Below are 21,889 nucleotides of genomic sequence, written 5' to 3' on the forward strand. Positions count from 1 at the left end.
CTAAACACAGAGCTGGGTATGTTGAAGGAAACCCATGAGAATGCCCTGAGGGATTTAGAGACTGTAAAGAAGGAGAATGTAAGTCTGACGCAGAAAAATTCAGACTTGACTGATCAAATCAGTACAGGTGATAAGAAGCTCCACCAAGCAGGAAAAGTGGAGAAGCAATTGATCCAGGAAAAGCTAGAGGTGCAGGAAGCACTGCAGAATGCAGAGAGGATGCAACGTGTCTCCCTGCAGCAGCACACACAGGCAACGCACTTATGGCAGAGCCAGCTGCAGGAGCTACATGCAAGTCTGCAAGCAGCCAAGGAGAAGCAGCGAGTGCTACAGGAACGGCTGAGTACCCAGTATGTCCCCACAGAACAGCATGAGGAACTGAGGGCCACGCTGTACGCCACAAGAGCATCGCTAGGGGCAGAGCTGGGTACTTTGAAGAAAGCCAATGAAACGGTCCTAAGGGATATAGAGACTGTGAAAATGGAGAATATAAACCTGAAGGAAGAGGTTTTAAACCTGACTAGTCAGGTCAGTGATGGGACTGAGAAGCTTCACCAAGCGCAGAAAGTGAAGACACAATTGGCGCAAGAAAAAAATAAAGTACAGGCTGCTCTGCAGAATGCAGAGAAAATGCTGGAAAAAGAATGCCTCGCCCTGGAGCAGCTGAAGATCACGTTGAGCGCCACAAGAGCATCGCTGGAGGCGGAGCTTAGAAGCCAGGTGACTCTGTGTGAGAGGGAACATGAGAAGGTCCAAAGACTGGAGCAAGAGCTGGAGAAGCAGAGAGGCAACTCCATCTCCATGAGTCAGTATGCCAAGGAGAAAGAAGCCTGGAAGACAGAAGCAACAGCGATACTGGCGACAAGAACTGCAGAGCTCAAAAAGATGGAGGAGGCGTTGATGCAAACCCAGAGTAAGCACCGGGAAGAGGTGAAGGCCCTGAGAGGGGTCTGGCAGCATCAGATTGAAGAGCTGCAAACGCAGATGGCTGAGCACGAGATGCAGCGCGCCAAGACGGAGGAGGTGTCCGTCCGTCGGGTGGCCTGCCTGATGTTGCACCATGAAACTGAGATGGCTGATATCAACAAGCGGCTGGACTACACGACCAATGAGGGGGCCCGGCTACAGCTGGAGCTAGACAAGGTCCGGGAGGAGCACCAGCAGCTGCAGGTCCAGAATAAAGAAAGAGAGACAGATTTAAGCCTTGCTCTGAGTCTGCTAGGAGACGTAGAATTGCGACTCAATTCTAACGAAGATGAACTAGCAGCCGCACTGAGTGAAAGAAGAAAGGCAGAAGGACTGCTTCAAGACCTGAGGAAGGACCTGGAGTCTGAGCGGGCTGGTCGCAGGATGGCGGAGAAACAAAAGTGTGACCTAGGCAAGGAGCTCGAGTCTCTAAAGTCTGAGCGGGACGCTACGTTGGACTCTACTGCTGCCCAGCAGGAGGTTTCTCAGATGAAGCTGGAGGAAAAGCTTACAAGCCCAAGACAGACGTTTGGGTCACTGAAGCAGTCCAAGGAAAAGGTGGCGGTAGAGATAAAGTCAAAGGATGATGAAGGGGAGGCTGCACTGGAACATGTTTTACCAGAGCCCGCTGTCTATGCAGACTATCTCTTAAGTTATCTTCAAAACCCTGCTGTTCTCACAGAAGAACAAAAAGCGGATATGACACAAATTGAAGACATGCTGATTAAAGAATTTATAGGTCAGCAGCTGATTCTTATAGTCGGCTGTCTAGATACCAGTGAAGAAGGAGGCAGGAAACGCCTTCTTGCTGTCCTACAAGAGATGCTTGTGATACCTAATACACCAACTTCCCTTATAACGTATAGACAAGAAATAGGGGGGTGAACCCCTCGGGATACCGTGGCTACTAAAACCGTGGTGGTTCTATTTATGCAAGTCCATGGTAGCAAGAGGTGGACATCCTTTAAATTATAAAGACAATAGGAAACAAGGATATAGCCGTGCAGACTAAAACAGGGCGGGGGGCTTAGACCGGGGGAAATACCCGCGGGCACGTCCAGGGAAATGCCCGAAAATAAGTCCCTGATAAACTGGTAGCAGGACGCCTCACCCACGCCCTGTGTCCCGGAATAAACCCAGCGGTCAGTACTCACGACTCCTTGTGTGATCTGCCAAAGTGCTGGTTGGAAGGTCGCCCAGCGGTCTGCTGTAAGGTGGTGTCCTCGTGTGCTCCAGCCGGAAGTAGAAGAGATGAGTGAAAAAACGAGTGACGCCGCGGTCACGACTCCTCTAAACAGCCAAACGCATGTAGAAAAATAAAAAACTTTATTGATCAAACAAGTGAACAACAGCCATAGTCATCCTCTGACGCGTTTCGTCCGGGTCACCTTATAACGTGTCTAGTGGAATTATTGCTCCGTATTGTTAAAGATGATGACCGGAGAATTCTGATTGTGGCAGAAATAGTCTCTGAGCTGCGAGAGCCAATTGTTAGTGTGGATATACCAGCGGATGCCGCGAAATCAAGGAAATTACAGTTAAAGATTGCAGATTTAAGAGTGCAGCTTAACAAAGCCAAACAAGCCTTGGAGGACTCCATAGTTTTACAAGATTTCAGTCTTGCATCTGAATTAAAGGAGATAGTGAGGTACCAGTCCTCAGGCCCAAATGGCCTGGTAATTACCCCAAAAAGAAAATGCCTAAATTGGAAGGCAAGAAAAAAAAAGGGGGAGGGAAGGGCCGACGTCAGACATTGGCGACAAAGATGCTGGTGCACGGGAATGGTGCACGGGCCGCTCCACAGGACAATGTTTCGCTGGGGAGAGGGATATGTGACAGAGTCACTAACTCAGTAGGCTGGAATAGTGCATGGAAAGATGCTGCAGCCAGATCACAGAGTGTTAATCTCCTCAGACAAAGAAAGCACAGCTGAAGACTGATTAAACAGGGGCTGAACTCATGAGTGAAACAAGTGCTTTAAAAAGCAGGAAGTTGCTCACACAAGGTGAGCTTGTTTTTCCGCAGGAAGGTGGAGAGCTGGCTGTCCTGTTAGTAAGGGCTCAAGAAGTGAGTTAGTGTCCCTAACGGGACTAGGCTTTAATTTTCAGGAAAGTAGTTTCTTAAAGGGACAGTGCACCCGTACTTATTTTGGTTGTGGCTAATAAACCAATAGTGTTTAAAGTTTCCCATCGTGTCACAGCGTCTTAATGACCCCACCGCGAGGCCGTCCTGCCACAATATATATATATATATATATATATATGTGTGTGTGTGTATGTGTTAAAATTTAACTATAGTGTGTGTGTATGTATATGTATAAGTATATATATGTATGTATATATATGTGTATATATGTGTATATATGTATAGATTTAAAGCCTTATATGGAAACAGGCCTTGTTATTTAGTTAATAAGTCATGAAAGCGTATAACATTACTGGGTGAGTATGTTTGAGTGCCTATTAGAGTCAGCTGTGTATAAGTAGTAGTTAACAGCAAACAACGCCTCTTTAGAGCCATGAAGGCCTGTACTGTTAAATAATCACATACATATGTAATTTAGTGGTAATCTAAATCCACTGATGTGTGTAAGTAGGCCTTGTTTATAGCATAGTGAAAGTGTCATACAGGTGAGTGAAGTATTGTGTTCATAATATTATTGACATCATTTAAACAAGTGTCCTAACATGTATTTGTGATTAACACTAGGCCTGTTTTCTGACAACACTTTGAGATATATATATATATATATATATATATATATATATATATATATATATATATATATATAATCAAAGGCTCCTTACCAGGCAGACCAGAGAATCCAGGGAATCCAAAGTAGGCACAGCAAGGAAGAGACAGCACACTTATTAGCAAAAAGAATTGTATTAGTAAAGCAGGCACAAATAGGTGTTCTCTGGTCTGCCTGGTAAGGAGCCTTTGATTATATTCATTCATATGGGACTAAGCACCTGTCTTCATCTGTATTTGTGTGCCATCTGCTCTGTTACATATATATATATATATATATATATATATATATATATATATATATATATATGTATGTATGTATATATATATATATATATATATATATATATATATATATATATATATATATATATTCTCACACAAATGTGTTTGAGCACATATATCCATACACACTTCAGAAATATTAATACACACTATCAGATGTTATTCTAACCACTACTCATACATGATGACATGCCAACATTATGAAGTATGAAAGAAGGTGAAGGTAAGTAATGTGTTACAGAGTGAACACTCCTGAAAACATCTTTAAAATGTATGGTGTGATATAGTTAATTAAATTTTGATGCCAATAATATTAGCATGCAATGACTATCTACATTACCTAACACACACACATACATACAATGTTTAACAGGTAAGTGAATGGCAGCTTATAGAAACATGGCAACTGTGTAATGTTGTACCATCAATCAAATTATTTATACCTAAATATATTTTATAATTTAAGCATTAATTCACACACTGAACATTTCTAAACCTTCATGTATACAAGGACATACTTTAATGTTTTGAAGCATCAGGACTTAATCATACATACAGTATTCATTCAATTTTCTGCTTTAAACACCACCAGGCCAACAACAGATTTAGTGAATGTAATTATTTATTATTATTTTTCCTTTTGAGACCTAGTCACAGGCCTGCTTGTTGCCTGTTGTGTTAGCCTTTTCCGTTTGGCAACTACTTTGCCCTTCACTGTACGACTTGTACTCGCCTGTGACAGTTCAGGGCCACTGGTTGTGGGCTGTGACAGTTCAGGGCCACTGGTTGTGGGCTGTGACAGTTCAGGGCCACTGGTTGTGGTTTGTGACAGTTCAGGGCCACTGGTTGTGGGCTGTGCCAGTTCAGGGCCACTGGGTGTGGGTTGTGGCAGTGGTGAAGGAGTTGATACACATTGCACGACCGATGGTGGAGCCGTTTCCTGTTTAGGTTTTTTAAACTTGCTCCGAAAACTGGTTATTAATAATTGTTTGCCTAAGTTTCTTTTTCGTGTCTCAGTTGTAGGTGTCTGTTGCTGATTTTGAACAGATGTAAGCGGTTGGATGTTGACAGGGACCGGCATTCATTCTCAACTGATTAGCTTGGCTTAGATTCTGAACTATTGCTTGTAATGTCCTGTTTACATTTTGTATTTGTTTAGGAACTTGGATGAAGACTCTTCTAGTTGTGACATTTGTGATATCGAAGTTTCCTGCTGTGATATCATCTTGTCCTGCTGTGATATCATCCTTTCCTGCTGTGATATCATCCTTTCAAGCACTGACATCATTTCTGAGTGGCGACGATTTTCTTCAACCACGATTCTTTCTTCAGAAGCTGCAATAGCTGAGTATGTGTCACGAGCAGGAGCAGTTGATTGCTGTGTTACTGGTCGAGTGGGAACATGTTCATGCTGACTTAATTGAATGTTTCCTTCATTGTCAACATCAGCTTCTAGAAATAAATGAAGACATTATGAACTGGCATGTAACTTATTTTGTCAATATAATGAGAGTTGTTCTCACAGTGTAACACATAACATGTTAGAACTTTTCTGTTGTGTCAAATTAAAATGTAGTTTGAAGTAACAATTATGTTTGGACTCAGTGTGAAAGAAGAATGAATGAAAGGTTGTTGTAACCTCACAAATCATAGATGATAGTTCATATCACACACAATACATGTTGACATTGTAAACTACATTTTCTATGACAACAACTGATGGGAAGTTCATTCCATGTGAAAGGCATTTAGTTAGCATGGCAACATAAAATCTACAAAGGTACACATTAGATGTCATGCACCTCATACACTCACCTTCCATCGTTGACGAGGAGCTGGATGAAGCAGGTGATGAGATTTTTTCAGTGTGAGGTGACACATGAGGTCTGGGAGTAACTATATAAAAGATGAACATAACATTTAGTTTGCCATGTGTACATAATTAACATAGAGTTTGTGTATTTGGAGTATTTATGTTAACATAACAACATCACTTAATGAAATGAAAAGATGTTTCTGCCAAGCTGTACATTATCCATTTAAATGTACGTGTGACTAGTGTGCAGTTGTTTTGTAAATACCATAGAACATAGTATGTTTATGACGCAATGTTAGTAGAAACATTTTTACAATTGGACATACAATGCATATCTTGTGTAGTAAGATAAAAATAATAATGTACAGTACCGACCAACTTTATTCTTACTTGGCTAGCTCCGCGAATTTCGGAGTATCCCGGTTATCTGCGGTTTTGTGTCGTTTTCTCCTGGGGTATATAACGTTATATCGCGCCCGTGATTTAAGCATTTTATTCCCGCTGGCTGCAATACTGCAATGCCGTGTAAAAATGCATGGGGGCGTTTGCGAGCTGTTGTCTTTGAAGCCGAGAAATTCATGAATTGTAATGCAGTATATACTGTATATATACAGTATATACTGTATAACAACAACCCCTATAACCCCTAACATACACATACAGTACTGTATATGCACATCAATGATACTATAGGCCGTCCCCTGGCGAGATGTGTTTGCAGCAGAGAGAGAACCGCTGCTCTCTCTGCGCAAAGATCGGCACATTAAAAATTATTTAAAATACATTTTTATTCATAGTGTGCAGGGGGTCTCCAGAGCTGAACCGCGTTGGTTTCAGGTCCGGGGACCCCCTACTCCCCCAGATACAGCCCCCTTTATGAGGTGCCGGTATCCCTCTGCATTTAAAGGTCCCTATCACGTGACCGTGGCCTGTAAACAAAGCAGAGGGATACCGGCACCCCCTAAAGGGGCCTGTATCTCGGGGAGCAGGGGGTCCCCGGACCTAAAACCACAGCGGTTCAGCTCTGGAGACCCTCACCCTGCACATGTACAGTATAAATAAAACACATATATAAATAAACACTCATTCCTTACCTTAGCGGCTATGTGCTATGGTAACGAAGCAGCATTTATGTATTTTTATAATATTGTACAGTGAGCAGGGGGTTCCCTGAGCCAGAAATTAATGCTCAGGGGACACCCTGCTCCTGCACAATATTATTAAAAATACAGAAATGCTGCGTCATTACCATAGCTGATAGCCGCTAAGGCAATGAAGGGGTTAACACACCGTGCCCACTTTATTGTGGGTAGCGGGGGTGGGTGAAGGGGGTATTTGGCCCTTGGTGTGAGTTTAGGACTTGCAGGGGGGTTGCGGGTGCACTTAACCCCTTCACGACCGTAGCAGTTAATACTGCTACGGTCATGAAGGGGTTAACCCCTATCGCTACCCCCCCGCAAGCCCTAAACAACCACCATTGGGGCTAATACCCCCTTCACCCACCCCCGCTACCCACAATAAAAAAAAACTCACACACAGCAGCAGCACAATAAATAAATAAATAAATCTAAATAAATTAATGAATATAAATAAATACATTTAAAATACATTTTTATTCATAGTGTAGATGTGCAGGGGGTCTCCGGAGCTGAACCACGTTGGTTTCAGGTCCGGGGCCCCCTGCTCCCCGAGATACAGCCCCCTTTATGAGGTGCCATATCCCTCTGCATTTAAAGGTCCCGATCACGTGACCGCGGCCTGTAAACCAAGCAGAGGGATACCGGCACCCCCTAAAGGGGCCTGTATCTCGGGAACCAGGGGGTCCCCGGACCTAAAACAAAAACGTTTATGCTCTGGAGACCCTCTGCACATCTACAATATGAATATAACACACACATCAATAAAGAATCGTTCTTTACCTTTGCGGCTATGTGCTATGGTAATGAAGCAGCATTTCTGTATTTTTAATAATATTGTACAGTGAGCAGGGGGTTCCCTGAGCCAGAAATTAATGCTCAAGGGACCCCCTGCTCCTGCACAATATTATTAAAAATACAGAAATGCTGCTTCATTACCATAGCTGATATCCGCTAAGGCAATGAAGGGTTAAGGCAGAATAAACAATAAATACATTAAATACATATTTTTAATGTGTCTGTTAAACCTCCCTGCCTTGACTGTAACCTGTGTAAGACCCCCTCCCCCTATTGTGTGTGTTAAACTTCCCTGCCTTGACTAATCTATGTAAAAAACCCTCCCCCTATTCTGTGTGTTAAACTTCCCTGCCTTGACTGTAATCTATGTAAAACCCCCTTCCCCTATTGTGTCTGCTAAGCTTCCCTGCTTTGACTAATCTGTGTAAGCCCCCCTCCCCCTATTGTGTCGGTTAAATCTCCCTGCCTGTGTTTCTGAGTGCAGTGTACTGTATGTAAATGTGGGTAGGGGGATCCCATGTAAATAACCACACCCACACCCACTACCCACTACCCACAATAAAAAAAACTCACACACAGCAGTAACACAAAAAATAAATAAATCTAAATAAATAAATAAATAAATGAATATAAATAAATACATTTAAAATACATTTTTATTCATAGTGTAGATATGCAGGGGGTCTCCGGAGCTGAACTGCATTGGTTTCAGGTCCGGGGACCCCCTGCTCAATGAGATACAGCCCCCTTTATGAGGTGCCGGTATACCTCTGCGTTTAAAGATCCCAATCACGTGACCGCGGCATGTAAACCAAGCAGAGGGATACCGGCCCCCCCATAAAGGGGCCTATATCTCGGGGAGCAGGCGGTCCCCAGACCTAAAACCAAAGCGGTTCAGCTCCGGAGACCCCCTGCACATCTACACTATGAATAAAAATGTATTTTAAATGTATTTATTTCTATTCATGTATTTATTTATTTATTTAGATTTATTTATTAATTGTGCTGCTGCTGTGTGTGAATTTTTTTTTATTGTGGGTAGTGGGGGTGGGTGAAGGGGGAAGATAGAAGAAAGAAGAATACAGATGAAGATAAAGATGGATTACAAATAGAAGACCCGTGGATTGATTTGGATTTTTAGTTTAATGTTTATTTTTTTGTATGGTTTATTATTTTATGGGTTCCTGTTCGTGGATTGGTTCGTGAGTAAGCTGCGCAACGGGAGTCGGTGGGGGCAAGTAATGGTAAGTGAACTAAAGAAATGTATTTTATTTAACTTGTTCATTTTTTTAAAAGCTTTTTTAACATGTGTATTTTTTTTTTGTGGTATATCATTTCTTGCCACTGTATGTATGTATGTATATATGTCTAGAGAGATATATACATACAGGGTAAGAAATTATGTTGTTTTAAAAGCTTGATTTGATGTGTTTTAAATTAATTTGACTATGCAGCTATGCTTTATTGTGATTTTAAAGTATTTTAAAATTAGATAGATGTAATTGTTGATATTGTATTGTGTGTTTGAGGGAGGTCAGGGCTAGCCTTGGTTTTAAAGTTTGTATTCCGGTTGGTACTTTGTATATTTTTTCACATGCTGAATTGTTCTGCTCGAGGCGTGAATTAGTTAATTGTTTCATTGTTCGGGATGGACTGTCAATTGTTTAGGGATGTAAATAATGATTGCTAATTAATTTTTGTTTACTTGATTGGTTAAAATAGTTGACTTGTTTGGAAGTGTTTGTATTTTGCTTGCAATGATATTGTTAACATTCATTTGCAGAATGTATATGGTGCATAGATTTTATGCATCATTTATACAATGTAAATGCAATGTATTGATTGGAATGTGAGGTTTTTCTTTGTCATTTGATGATTTAGATTGTAAGATCAGTTAGGATTATTAAAGGAAATTCATTGTAATGTAGTGTGTCTGTATGGAGAAGTGTTATTTGTAGAACAGTATGGTTTTGATAACTCTTCTACATTTATTTGTATATTGGTTCATCATGTGTGTGTATATACTGTATATATATATATATATATATATATATATATATATATATATATATATATACTGCACCGACACACTTTATTCGAGCAAATACCCAGTATGTACCTGGCAGATACCTGGAATGCGCCGCTCCTCACCTCTGACAAGCCCCGTTGTGTTTGCCTTCCCAGCCTGGGTTCATGCCTGGCTGACGGGCGGCTGATCTGTTAAATGATAATGATTAGGATTTAATAGGCTGCAATGCTTCGCGTGTCTACCAGATGGCATAAATTCATGAATTGTAATGCAGTATATATATATATACTGTGCAGTATTGCAGCCAGCGGGAATAAAATGCTTCAATCCCTGCTTGGAAAATACCTCAATACACTCGGGCAGAAAACAGTCACAAACCTCAATACACCCGGGTATACCCGAATTCGTGGGACTAGCCGAGCTCGAATAAAGTGTGTCGCCAGTGTATATCTCTGTATATATATATCTCTGTATATATAGTTGCATGATGAAGCCACTGTACAAATTCATGGGTGAAGGGTGGGTATCGGGCCAATGTGGCTTAACCCCTTAATTACCTTTGCGGTTATTATCCGATAAGGTGTTTAAGGGGTTAATTGACATCTGAATGTAATTGCAATGTATTGGCTTTGTTTTGGCAATGTATTTTGTGGACAAGACAAAGATGTTGCTGGCGATGGACACTTCGTATTGATGAGGTCAGTAGTACTTTATTTATTTGAATATGCTAGTTAATGTTTTTAATAATGGGCAATTAATCTATTATCCATATCTGGATAATAGTTATTTTGCACATTATTGTACTGTAGGTGTTGGGGGGGGGGGTGTATGTATTGAATGTATAGGCCAGGTTTATTTTTTTTACATTCAGGGTTTTTTCCGTGGTTCTGCGTGGGACCTCTGGAGACCACCTGTGGTTTCCTCGGGTATCCCACGGGTATCAGGCTGGTGGTTCCACGGGTGACTCATGCGGGGATGAAGCTGTGTGGTCCCACTTCTGTGGGGGCACTGCCGACCCGTAGTCTGCGGGGATGAAGCTGTGTGGTCCCACTTCTGTGGGGGCACCGCCGACCCGTAGGTGCGGGGAAGATGATGTGTGGTCCCACTTCTGTGGGGGCACCGCGGACCCGTAGTGAGCACCCGTGAGTTCCCCAGACCCCCGTGGGAACCACCCGAGGCCCCGCAGACACCTGTGGGTCTGACCCGGGGCTCCCAGACATCCTTGGGCCTACCGTGGGGACCCAATTGTGGCCCACGGTGACCCAAGGAGACCACCTGGGGGCCATGGTGCTGGCGGGACCCACCAGCAGGCCTCCAGAACCTATTTAAAAATGGCTGCTTGTACCCTGTAGGTCTGTCCAGGTGCCCCGCCAGCCCACCGGGGACTCGCGTGGGGCTGCGTTATGAACCCTGTATATAAAAGGATAAATCTTGTATTTATGGGTGGGCACAGGGGGTGGGTAATGTATTTAATAAATAGAATGATGTTTATTGTGGGTCACTGTGTTGTTTTTATTGTGGGTACTGGGGGTGGGGGGGTGTTCCCCAACGGTATGTGGGTAGGCCTCCCTTGTGGGTACTGGGTGAGGGTGGTTAGGCCTCACGGGGGGGGGGAGGTTAGTGTGGGAGGGTATGTAGGCATCCCGAGTTGTGGGTGAGGGTGGGTTAACCCCTTAATAACTGTAGCGGTTAATAACCGCTATGGTGATTAAGGGGTTAAGGGACATTACTTTGGATGTTTTAATTTTTGAGTCTGTTTTGCAGAAGCGGAGGGGACATGGCCAGGATGTGGGGGGGTAACGGTATGTGGGTAGGGGGTGAGGGTGGTTAGACCTCACAGTATGCACATCGGGTCCCCCCCTCCTCCCCACATTTACATACACTGCACTCACAGCAACACAGGCAGGGAGATTTAACAGAAACATTAGGGGGAGGGGGCTTTATAGAGATCACAGTCAAGGAGGTGGGGTTATAACCCACTCCCCCTCCCCACATTTACATAAACTGCACTCACAGCAACACAGGCAGAGAGATTTAACAGAAACATTAGGGGGGAGGGGGCTTTAAACAGATTACACTCAAGGCAGAGAGATTTAACAGAAACATTAGGGGGGAGGGGGCTTTAAACAGATTACACTGAAGGCAGAGAGATTTAACAGAAACATTAGGGGGGAGGGGGCTTTAAACAGATTACACTGAAGGCAGAGAGATTTAACAGAAACATTAGGGGGGAGGGGGCTTTACACAGATTACACGCAAGGCAGGGAGATACAGGGGATGTACTTTACTGTATGTTGTTTATTGCAATGCTTCAATGTGTGTACAGTATAATGTTTTTTTACAATTAGATAGATGTAATCCTTGGTATTGTAAGGGTTAGCGTTGGTTTTAAATTTTGTATTCTGGTTGGTACTTATATATTGATTTTTGTTTACTTGATTGCTTAAAATATTTGACTTGTTTGGAGTTATCTGTATTTAGCTTGCAATGATATTGTTAACATTCATTTGCAGAATGTATATGGTGCATAGATGTTATGCATCATAAATACAATGTAAATGCAATGTATTGATTGGAATGTGAGGTTTTTCTTTGTCATTTGATGATTTAGATTGTAAGATCAGTTAGGATTATTAAAGGAAATTCATTGTAATGTAGTGTGTCTGTATGGAGAAGTGTTATTTGTAGGACAGTATGGTTTTGATAACCCTTCTACATTTATTTGTATATTGGTTCATCATGTGTGTATATATACTGTATATATATATATATATATATATATATATATATATATATATATATATATATATATATATATATATATATATATATATATATATATGTATAGGGATTGTTTTTATATACTGCACCGACACACTTTATTCGAGCAAATACCCGGTATGTACCTGGCAGATACCTGGTATGCGCCGCTCCTCACCTCTGACAAGCCCCGTTGCATTTGCCTTCCCAGCCTGGGTTCATGCCTGGCTGATGGGCGGCTGATCTGTTAAATGATAATGATTAGGATTTAATAGGCTGCAATGCTTCGCGTGTCTACCAGATGGCATAAATTCATGAATTGTAATGCAGTATATATATATATGTACTGAGCAGTATTGCAGCCAGCGGGAATAAAATGCTTCAATCCCTGCCGGAAAATAACTCAATGCACTCGGGCAGAAAACAGTCACAAACCTCAATACACCCGGGTATACCCGAATTCGTGGGACTAGCCGAGCTCGAATAAAGTGTGTCGCCAGTGTATATACAGTATATTTTTTTTATTGTGGGTAGCCGGGGTGGGTGTAGGGGGTGTTTGGCCCTTGGTGTGAGTTTAGGACTTGCGGGGGGGTTGCGGGTGCACTTAACCCCTACACGACCGTAGCAGTTAATACAACTACGGTCGTGAAGGGTTTAAGTGCACCCGCTACCCCCCGCAAGCCCTAAACAACCACCGTTGGGGCTAATACCCCCTTCACTCACCCCCACTACCCACAATAAAAAAAATTCACACACAGCAGCAGCACAATTAATAAATAAATCTAAATAAATAAATAAATACATGAATAGAAATAAATACATTTAAAATACATTCAATTGGCGCAAGAAAAAAATGAAGTACAGGCTGCTCTGCAGAATACAGATAAAATGCTGGAAAAAGAATGCCTCGCCCTGGAGCAGCTGAAGATCACGTTGAGCGCCACAAGAGCATCGCTGGAGGCGGAGCTTAGAAGCCAGGTGACTCTGTGTGAGAGGGAACATGAGAAGGTCCAAAGACTGGAGCAAGAGCTGGAGAAGCAGAGAGGCAACTCCATCTCCATGAGTCAGTATGCCAAGGAGAAAGAAGCCTGGAAGACAGAAGCAACAGCGATACTGGCGACAAGAACTGCAGAGCTCAAAAAGATGGAGGAGGCGTTGATGCAAACCCAGAGTAAGCACCGGGAAGAGGTGAAGGCCCTGAGAGGGGTCTGGCAGCATCAGATTGAAGAGCTGCAAACGCAGATGGCTGAGCACGAGATGCAGCGCGCCACGACGGAGGAGGTGTCCGTCCGTCGGGTGGCCTGCCTGATGTTGCACCATGAAACTGAGATGGCTGATATCAACAAGCGGCTGGACAACACGACCAATGAGGGGGCCCGGCTACAGCTGGAGCTAGACAAGGTCCGGGAGGAGCACCAGCAGCTGCAGGTCCAGAATAAAGAAAGAGAGACAGATTTAAGCCTTGCTCTGAGTCTGCTAGGAGACGTAGAATTGCGACTCAATTCTAACGAAGATGAACTAGCAGCCGCACTGAGTGAAAGAAGAAAGGCAGAAGGACTGCTTCAAGACCTGAGGAAGGACCTGGAGTCTGAGCGGGCTGGTCGCAGGATGGCGGAGAAACAAAAGTGTGACCTAGGCAAGGAGCTCGAGTCTCTAAAGTCTGAGCGGGATGCTATGTTGGACTCTACTGCTGCCCAGCAGGAGGTTTCTCAGATGAAGCTGGAGGAAAAGCTTACAAGCCCCAGACAGACGTTTGGGTCACTGAAGCAGTCCAAGGAAAAGGTGGCGGTAGAGATAAAGTCAAAGGATGATGAAGGGGAGGCTGCACTGGAACATGTTTTACCAGAGCCTGCGGTCTATGCAGACAATCTCTTAAGTTATCTTCAAAACCCTGCTGTTCTCACAGAAGAACAAAAAGCGGATATGACACAAATTGAAGACATGCTGATTAAAGAATTTATAGGTCAGCAGCTGATTCTTATAGTCGGCTGTCTAGATACCAGTGAAGAAGGAGGCAGGAAACGCCTTCTTGCTGTCCTACAAGAGATGCTTGTGATACCTAATACACCAACTTCCCTTATAACGTATAGACAAGAAATAGGGGGGTGAACCCCTCGTGATACCGTGGCTACCAAAACCGTGGTGGTTCTATTTATGCAAGTCCATGGTAGCAAGAGGTGGACATCCTTTAAATTATAAAGACAATAGGCAACCAGGATATAGCCGTGCAGACTAAAACAGGGCGGGGGGCTTAGACCGGGGGAAATACCCGCGGGCACGTCCAGGGAAATGCCCGAAAATAAGTCCCTGATAAACTGGTAGCAGGACGCCTCACCCACGCCCTGTGTCCCGGAATAAACCCAGCGGTCAGTACTCACGACTCCTTGTGTGATCTGCCAAAGTGCTGGTTGGAAGGTTGCCCAGCGGTCTGCTGTAAGGTGGTGTCCTCGTGTGCTCCAGCCGGAAGTAGAAGAGATGAGTGAAAAAACGAGTGACGCCGCGGTCACGACTCCTCTAAACAGCCAAACGCATGTAGAAAAATAAAAAACTTTATTGATCAAACAAGTGAACAACAGCCATAGTCATCCTCTGACGCGTTTCGTCCGGGTCACCTTATAACGTGTCTAGTGGAATTATTGCTCCGTATTGTTAAAGATGATGACCGGAGAATTCTGATTGTGGCAGAAATAGTCTCTGAGCTGCGAGAGCCAATTGTTAGTGAGGATATACCAGCGGATGCCGCGAAATCAAGGAAATTACAGTTAAAGATTGCAGATTTAAGAGTGCAGCTTAACAAAGCCAAACAAACCTTGGAGGACTCCATAGTTTTACAAGATTTCAGTCTTGCATCTGAATTAAAGGAGATAGTGAGGTACCAGTCCTCAGGCCCAAATGGCCTGGTAATTACCCCAAAAAGAAAATGCCTAAATTGGAAGGCAAGAAAAAAAAAGGGGGAGGGAAGGGCCGACGTCAGACATTGGCGACAAAGATGCTGGTGCACGGGAATGGTGCACGGGCCGCTCCACAGGACAATGTTTCGCTGGGGAGAGGGATATGTGACAGAGTCACTAACTCAGTAGGCTGGAATAGTGCATGGAAAGATGCTGCAGCCAGATCACAGAGTGTTAATCTCCTCAGACAAAGAAAGCACAGCTGAAGACTGATTAAACAGGGGCTGAACTCATGAGTGAAACAAGTGCTTTAAAAAGCAGGAAGTTGCTCACACAAGGTGAGCTTGTTTTTCCACAGGAAGGTGGAGAGAACTGTCCCGGCTGGGAAGCCGTTGCTGTTGCTCTGGTCACCAGTCCTGCGAGGATATAGGCTGCTGGGACCAGCTGGGACCCCAACCCAGGATAAAGATACAGATTGCTGCGAGGCTGGACACAGCCTGCTCCCCGGAACCGTGTTCCCGTTTGCTGCTGGATCTGCTATACAGATAAGACTTTATTATTATACGTATCGGTTATCCTTTGTGTAGCATGTTTTGGGCATGACCAGATTAGCTGGCTGTCCTGTTAGTAAGGGCTCAAGAAGTGAGTTAGTGTCCCTAACGGGACTAGGCTTTAATTTTCAGGAAAGTAGTTTCTTAAAGGGACAGTGCACCCGTACTTATTTTGGTTGTGGCTAATAAACCAATAGTGTTTAAAGTTTCCCATCGTGTCACAGCGTCTTAATGACCCCGCCGCGAGGCCGTCCTGCCACAATATATATATATATATATATGTGTGTGTGTGTATGTGTTAAAATTTAACTATAGTGTGTGTGTATGTATATGTATAAGTATATATATGTATGTATATATATGTGTATATATGTGTATATATGTATAGATTTAAAGCCTTATATGGAAACAGGCCTTGTTATTTAGTTAATAAGTCATGAAAGCGTATAACATTACTGGGTGAGTATGTTTGAGTGCCTATTAGAGTCAGCTGTGTATAAGTAGTAGTTAACAGCAAACAACGCCTCTTTAGAGCCATGAAGGCCTGTACTGTTAAATAATCACATACATATGTAATTTAGTGGTAATCTAAATCCACTGATGTGTGTAAGTAGGCCTTGTTTATAGCATAGTGAAAGTGTCATACAGGTGAGTGAAGTATTGTGTTCATAATATTATTGACATCATTTAAACAAGTGTCCTAACATGTATTTGTGATTAACACTAGGCCTGTTTTCTGACAACACTTTGAGATATATATATATATATATATATATATATATATATATATATATATATATATATATATATATATATAATCAAAGGCTCCTTACCAGGCAGACCAGAGAATCCAGGGAATCCAAAGTAGGCACAGCAAGGAAGAGACAGCACACTTATTAGCAAAAAGAATTGTATTAGTAAAGCAGGCACAAATAGGTGTTCTCTGGTCTGCCTGGTAAGGAGCCTTTGATTATATTCATTCATATGGGACTAAGCACCTGTCTTCATCTGTATTTGTGTGCCATCTGCTCTGTTACATATATATATATATATATATATATATATATATATATATATATATATATATATATATGTATGTATGTATGTATGTATATATATATATATATATATATATATATTCTCACACAAATGTGTTTGAGCACATATATCCATACACACTTCAGAAATATTAATACACACTATCAGATGTTATTCTAACCACTACTCATACATGATGACATGCCAACATTATGAAGTATGAAAGAAGGTGAAGGTAAGTAATGTGTTACAGAGTGAACACTCCTGAAAACATCTTTAAAATGTATGGTGTGATATAGATAGTTAATTAAATTTTGATGCCAATAATATTAGCATGCAATGACTATCTACATTACCTAACACACACACATACATACAATGTTTAACAGGTAAGTGAATGGCAGCTTATAGAAACATGGCAACTGTGTAATGTTGTACCATCAATCAAATTATTTATACCTAAATATATTTTATAATTTAAGCATTAATTCACACACTGAACATTTCTAAACCTTCATGTATACAAGGACATACTTTAATGTTTTGAAGCATCAGGACTTAATCATACATACAGTATTCATTCAATTTTCTGCTTTAAACACCACCAGGCCAACAACAGATTTAGTGAATGTAATTATTTATTATTATTTTTCCTTTTGAGACCTAGTCACAGGCCTGCTTGTTGCCTGTTGTGTTAGCCTTTTCCGTTTGGCAACTACTTTGCCCTTCACTGTACGACTTGTACTCGCCTGTGACAGTTCAGGGCCACTGGTTGTGGGCTGTGACAGTTCAGGGCCACTGGTTGTGGGCTGTGACAGTTCAGGGCCACTGGTTGTGGGCTGTGACAGTTCAGGGCCACTGGTTGTGGTTTGTGACAGTTCAGGGCCACTGGTTGTGGGCTGTGCCAGTTCAGGGCCACTGGGTGTGGGTTGTGGCAGTGGTGAAGGAGTTGATACACATTGCACGACCGATGGTGGAGCCGTTTCCTGTTTAGGTTTTTTAAACTTGCTCCGAAAACTGGTTATTAATAATTGTTTGCCTAAGTTTCTTTTTCGTGTCTCAGTTGTAGGTGTCTGTTGCTGATTTTGAACAGATGTAAGCGGTTGGATGTTGACAGGGACCGGCATTCATTCTCAACTGATTAGCTTGGCTTAGATTCTGAACTATTGCTTGTAATGTCCTGTTTACATTTTGTATTTGTTTAGGAACTTGGATGAAGACTCTTCTAGTTGTGACATTTGTGATATCGAAGTTTCCTGCTGTGATATCATCTTGTCCTGCTGTGATATCATCCTTTCCTGCTGTGATATCATCCTTTCAAGCACTGACATCATTTCTGAGTGGCGACGATTTTCTTCAACCACGATTCTTTCTTCAGAAGCTGCAATAGCTGAGTATGTGTCACGAGCAGGAGCAGTTGATTGCTGTGTTACTGGTCGAGTGGGAACATGTTCATGCTGACTTAATTGAATGTTTCCTTCATTGTCAACATCAGCTTCTAGAAATAAATGAAAACATTATGAACTGGCATGTAACTTATTTTGTCAATATAATGAGAGTTGTTCTCACAGTGTAACACATAACATGTTAGAACTTTTCTGTTGTGTCAAATTAAAATGTAGTTTGAAGTAACAATTATGTTTGGACTCAGTGTGAAAGAAGAATGAATGAAAGGTTGTTGTAACCTCACAAATCATAGATGATAGTTCATATCACACACAATACATGTGGACATTGTAAACTACATTTTCTATGACAACAACTGATGGGAAGTTCATTCCATGTGAAAGGCATTTAGTTAGCATGGCAACATAAAATCTACAAAGGTACACATTAGATGTCATGCACCTCATACACTCACCTTCCATCGTTGACGAGGAGCTGGATGAAGCAGGTGATGAGATTTTTTCAGTGTGAGGTGACACATGAGGTCTGGGAGTAACTATATAAAAGATGAACATAACATTTAGTTTGCCATGTGTACATAATTAACATAGAGTTTGTGTATTTGGAGTATTTATGTTAACATAACAACATCACTTAATGAAATGAAAAGATGTTTCTGCCAAGCTGTACATTATCCATTTAAATGTACGTGTGACTAGTGTGCAGTTGTTTTGTAAATACCATAGAACATAGTATGTTTATGACGCAATGTTAGTAGAAACATTTTTACAATTGGACATACAATGCATATCTTGTGTAGTAAGATAAAAATAATAATGTACAGTACCGACCAACTTTATTCTTACTTGGCTAGCTCCGCGAATTTCGGAGTATCCCGGTTATCTGCGGTTTTGTGTCGTTTTCTCCTGGGGTATATAACGTTATATCGCGCCCGTGATTTAAGCATTTTATTCCCGCTGGCTGCAATACTGCAATGCCGTGTAAAAATGCATGGGGGCGTTTGCGAGCTGTTGTCTTTGAAGCCGAGAAATTCATGAATTGTAATGCAGTATATACTGTATATATACAGTATATACTGTATAACAACAACCCCTATAACCCCTAACATACACATACAGTACTGTATATGCACATCAATGATACTATAGGCCGTCCCCTGGCGAGATGTGTTTGCAGCAGAGAGAGAACCACTGCTCTCTCTGCGCAAAGATCGGCACATTAAAAATTATTTAAAATACATTTTTATTCATAGTGTAGATGTGCAGGGGGTCTCCAGAGCTGAACCGCGTTGGTTTCAGGTCCGGTGACCCCCTACTCCCCCAGATACAGCCCCCTTTATGAGGTGCCGGTATCCCTCTGCATTTAAAGGTCCCTATCACGTGACCGTGGCCTGTAAACAAAGCAGAGGGATACCGGCACCCCCTAAAGGGGCCTGTATCTTGGGGAGCAGGGGGTCCCCGGACCTAAAACCACAGCGGTTCAGCTCTGGAGACCCTCTGCACATGTACAGTATAAATAAAACACATATATAAATAAACTCTCGTTCCTTACCTTAGCGGCTATGTGCTATGGTAACGAAGCAGCATTTATGTATTTTTATAATATTGTACAGTGAGCAGGGGGTTCCCTGAGCCAGAAATTAATGCTCAGGGGACCCCCTGCTCCTGCACAATATTATTAAAAATACAGAAAAGCTGCGTCATTACCATAGCTGATAGCCGCTAAGGCAATGAAGGGGTTAACACACCGTGCCCACTTTATTGTGGGTAGCGGGGGTGGGTGAAGGGGTTATTTGGCCCTTGGTGTGAGTTTAGGACTTGCAGGGGGGTTGCGGGTGCACTTAACCCCTTCACGACGATGAAGGGGTTAACCCCTATCGCTACCCCCCCGCAAGCCCTAAACAACCACCATTGGGGCTAATACCCCCTTCACCCACCCCCGCTACCCACAATAAAAAAACTCACACACAGCAGCAGCACAATAAATAAATAAATAAATCTAAATAAATTAATGAATATAAATAAATACATTTAAAATACATTTTTATTCATAGTGTAGATGTGCAGGGGGTCTCCGGAGCTGAACCACGTTGGTTTCAGGTCCGGGGCCCCCTGCTCCCCGAGATACAGCCCCCTTTATGAGGTGCCATATCCCTCTGCATTTAAAGGTCCCGATCACGTGACCGCGGCCTGTAAACCAAGCAGAGGGATACCGGCAACCCCTAAAGGGGCCTGTATCTCGGGAACCAGGGGGTCCCCGGACCTAAAACAAAAACGTTTATGCTCTGGAGACCCTCTGCACATCTACAATATGAATATAACACACACATCAATAAAGAATCGTTCTTTACCTTTGCGGCTATGTGCTATGGTAATGAAGCAGCATTTCTGTATTTTTAATAATATTGTACAGTGAGCAGGGGGTTCCCTGAGCCAGAAATTAATGCTCAGGGGACCCCCTGCTCCTGCACAATATTATTAAAAATACAGAAATGCTGCTTCATTACCATAGCTGATATCCGCTAAGGCAATGAAGGGTTAAGGCAGAATAAACAATAAATACATTAAATACATATTTTTAATGTGTCTGTTAAACCTCCCTGCCTTGACTGTAACCTGTGTAAGACCCCCTCCCCCTATTGTGTGTGTTAAACTTCCCTGCCTTGACTAATCTATGTAAAAAACCCTCTCCCTATTCTGTGTGTTAAACTTCCCTGCCTTGACTGTAATCTATGTAAAAACCCCTTCCCCTATTGTGTCTGCTAAGATTCCCTGCTTTGACTAATCTGTGTAAGCCCCCCTCCCCCTATTGTGTCGGTTAAATCTCCCTGCCGTTGGTTTCAGGTCCGGGGACCCCCTGCTCAATGAGATACAGCCCCCTTTATGAGGTGCCGGTATACCTCTGCGTTTAAAGATCCCAATCACGTGACCGCGGCATGTAAACCAAGCAGAGGGATACCGGCACCCCATAAAGGGGCCTATATCTCGGGGAGCAGGCGGTCCCCAGACCTAAAACCAAAGCGGTTCAGCTCCGGAGACCCCCTGCACATCTACACTATGAATAAAAATGTATTTTAAATGTATTTATTTCTATTCATGTATTTATTTATTTATTTAGATTTATTTATTAATTGTGCTGCTGCTGTGTGTGGATTTTTTTTTATTGTGGGTAGTGGGGGTGGGTGAAGGGGGAAGATAGAAGAAAGAAGAATACAGATGAAGATAAAGATGGATTACAAATAGAAGACCCGTGGATTGATTTGGATTTTTAGTTTAATGTTTATTTTTTTGTATGGTTTATTATTTTATGGGTTCCTGTTCGTGGATTGGTTCGTGAGTAAGCTGCGCAACGGGAGTCGGTGGGGGCAAGTAATGGTAAGTGAACTAAAGAAATGTATTTTATTTAACTTGTTCATTTTTTTAAAAGCTTTTTTAACATGTGTATTTTTTTTTTGTGGTATA

The 21,889-nt window shown here is 42.4% G+C and overlaps 1 protein-coding gene across 1 annotated transcript; it reads left to right on the plus strand.

Annotated features, from left to right (window-relative positions):
- Positions 1–1,071: 1,071 nt before the first annotated feature.
- Positions 1,072–18,238, plus strand: LOC142490643 (uncharacterized). The gene is made up of 5 exons (XM_075593061.1): positions 1,072–1,818; positions 2,355–2,460; positions 14,448–14,555; positions 15,197–15,408; positions 18,227–18,238. The coding sequence occupies exons 1-5, from the start codon at positions 1,072–1,074 to the stop codon at positions 18,236–18,238; spliced, it is 1,185 nt and encodes a 394-aa protein (XP_075449176.1).
- The last annotated feature ends 3,651 nt before the right edge of the window (positions 18,239–21,889 follow it).

Source organism: Ascaphus truei, chromosome 3, assembly GCF_040206685.1.
Source record: "Ascaphus truei isolate aAscTru1 chromosome 3, aAscTru1.hap1, whole genome shotgun sequence".
Lineage (NCBI taxonomy): Eukaryota > Metazoa > Chordata > Amphibia > Anura > Ascaphidae > Ascaphus > Ascaphus truei.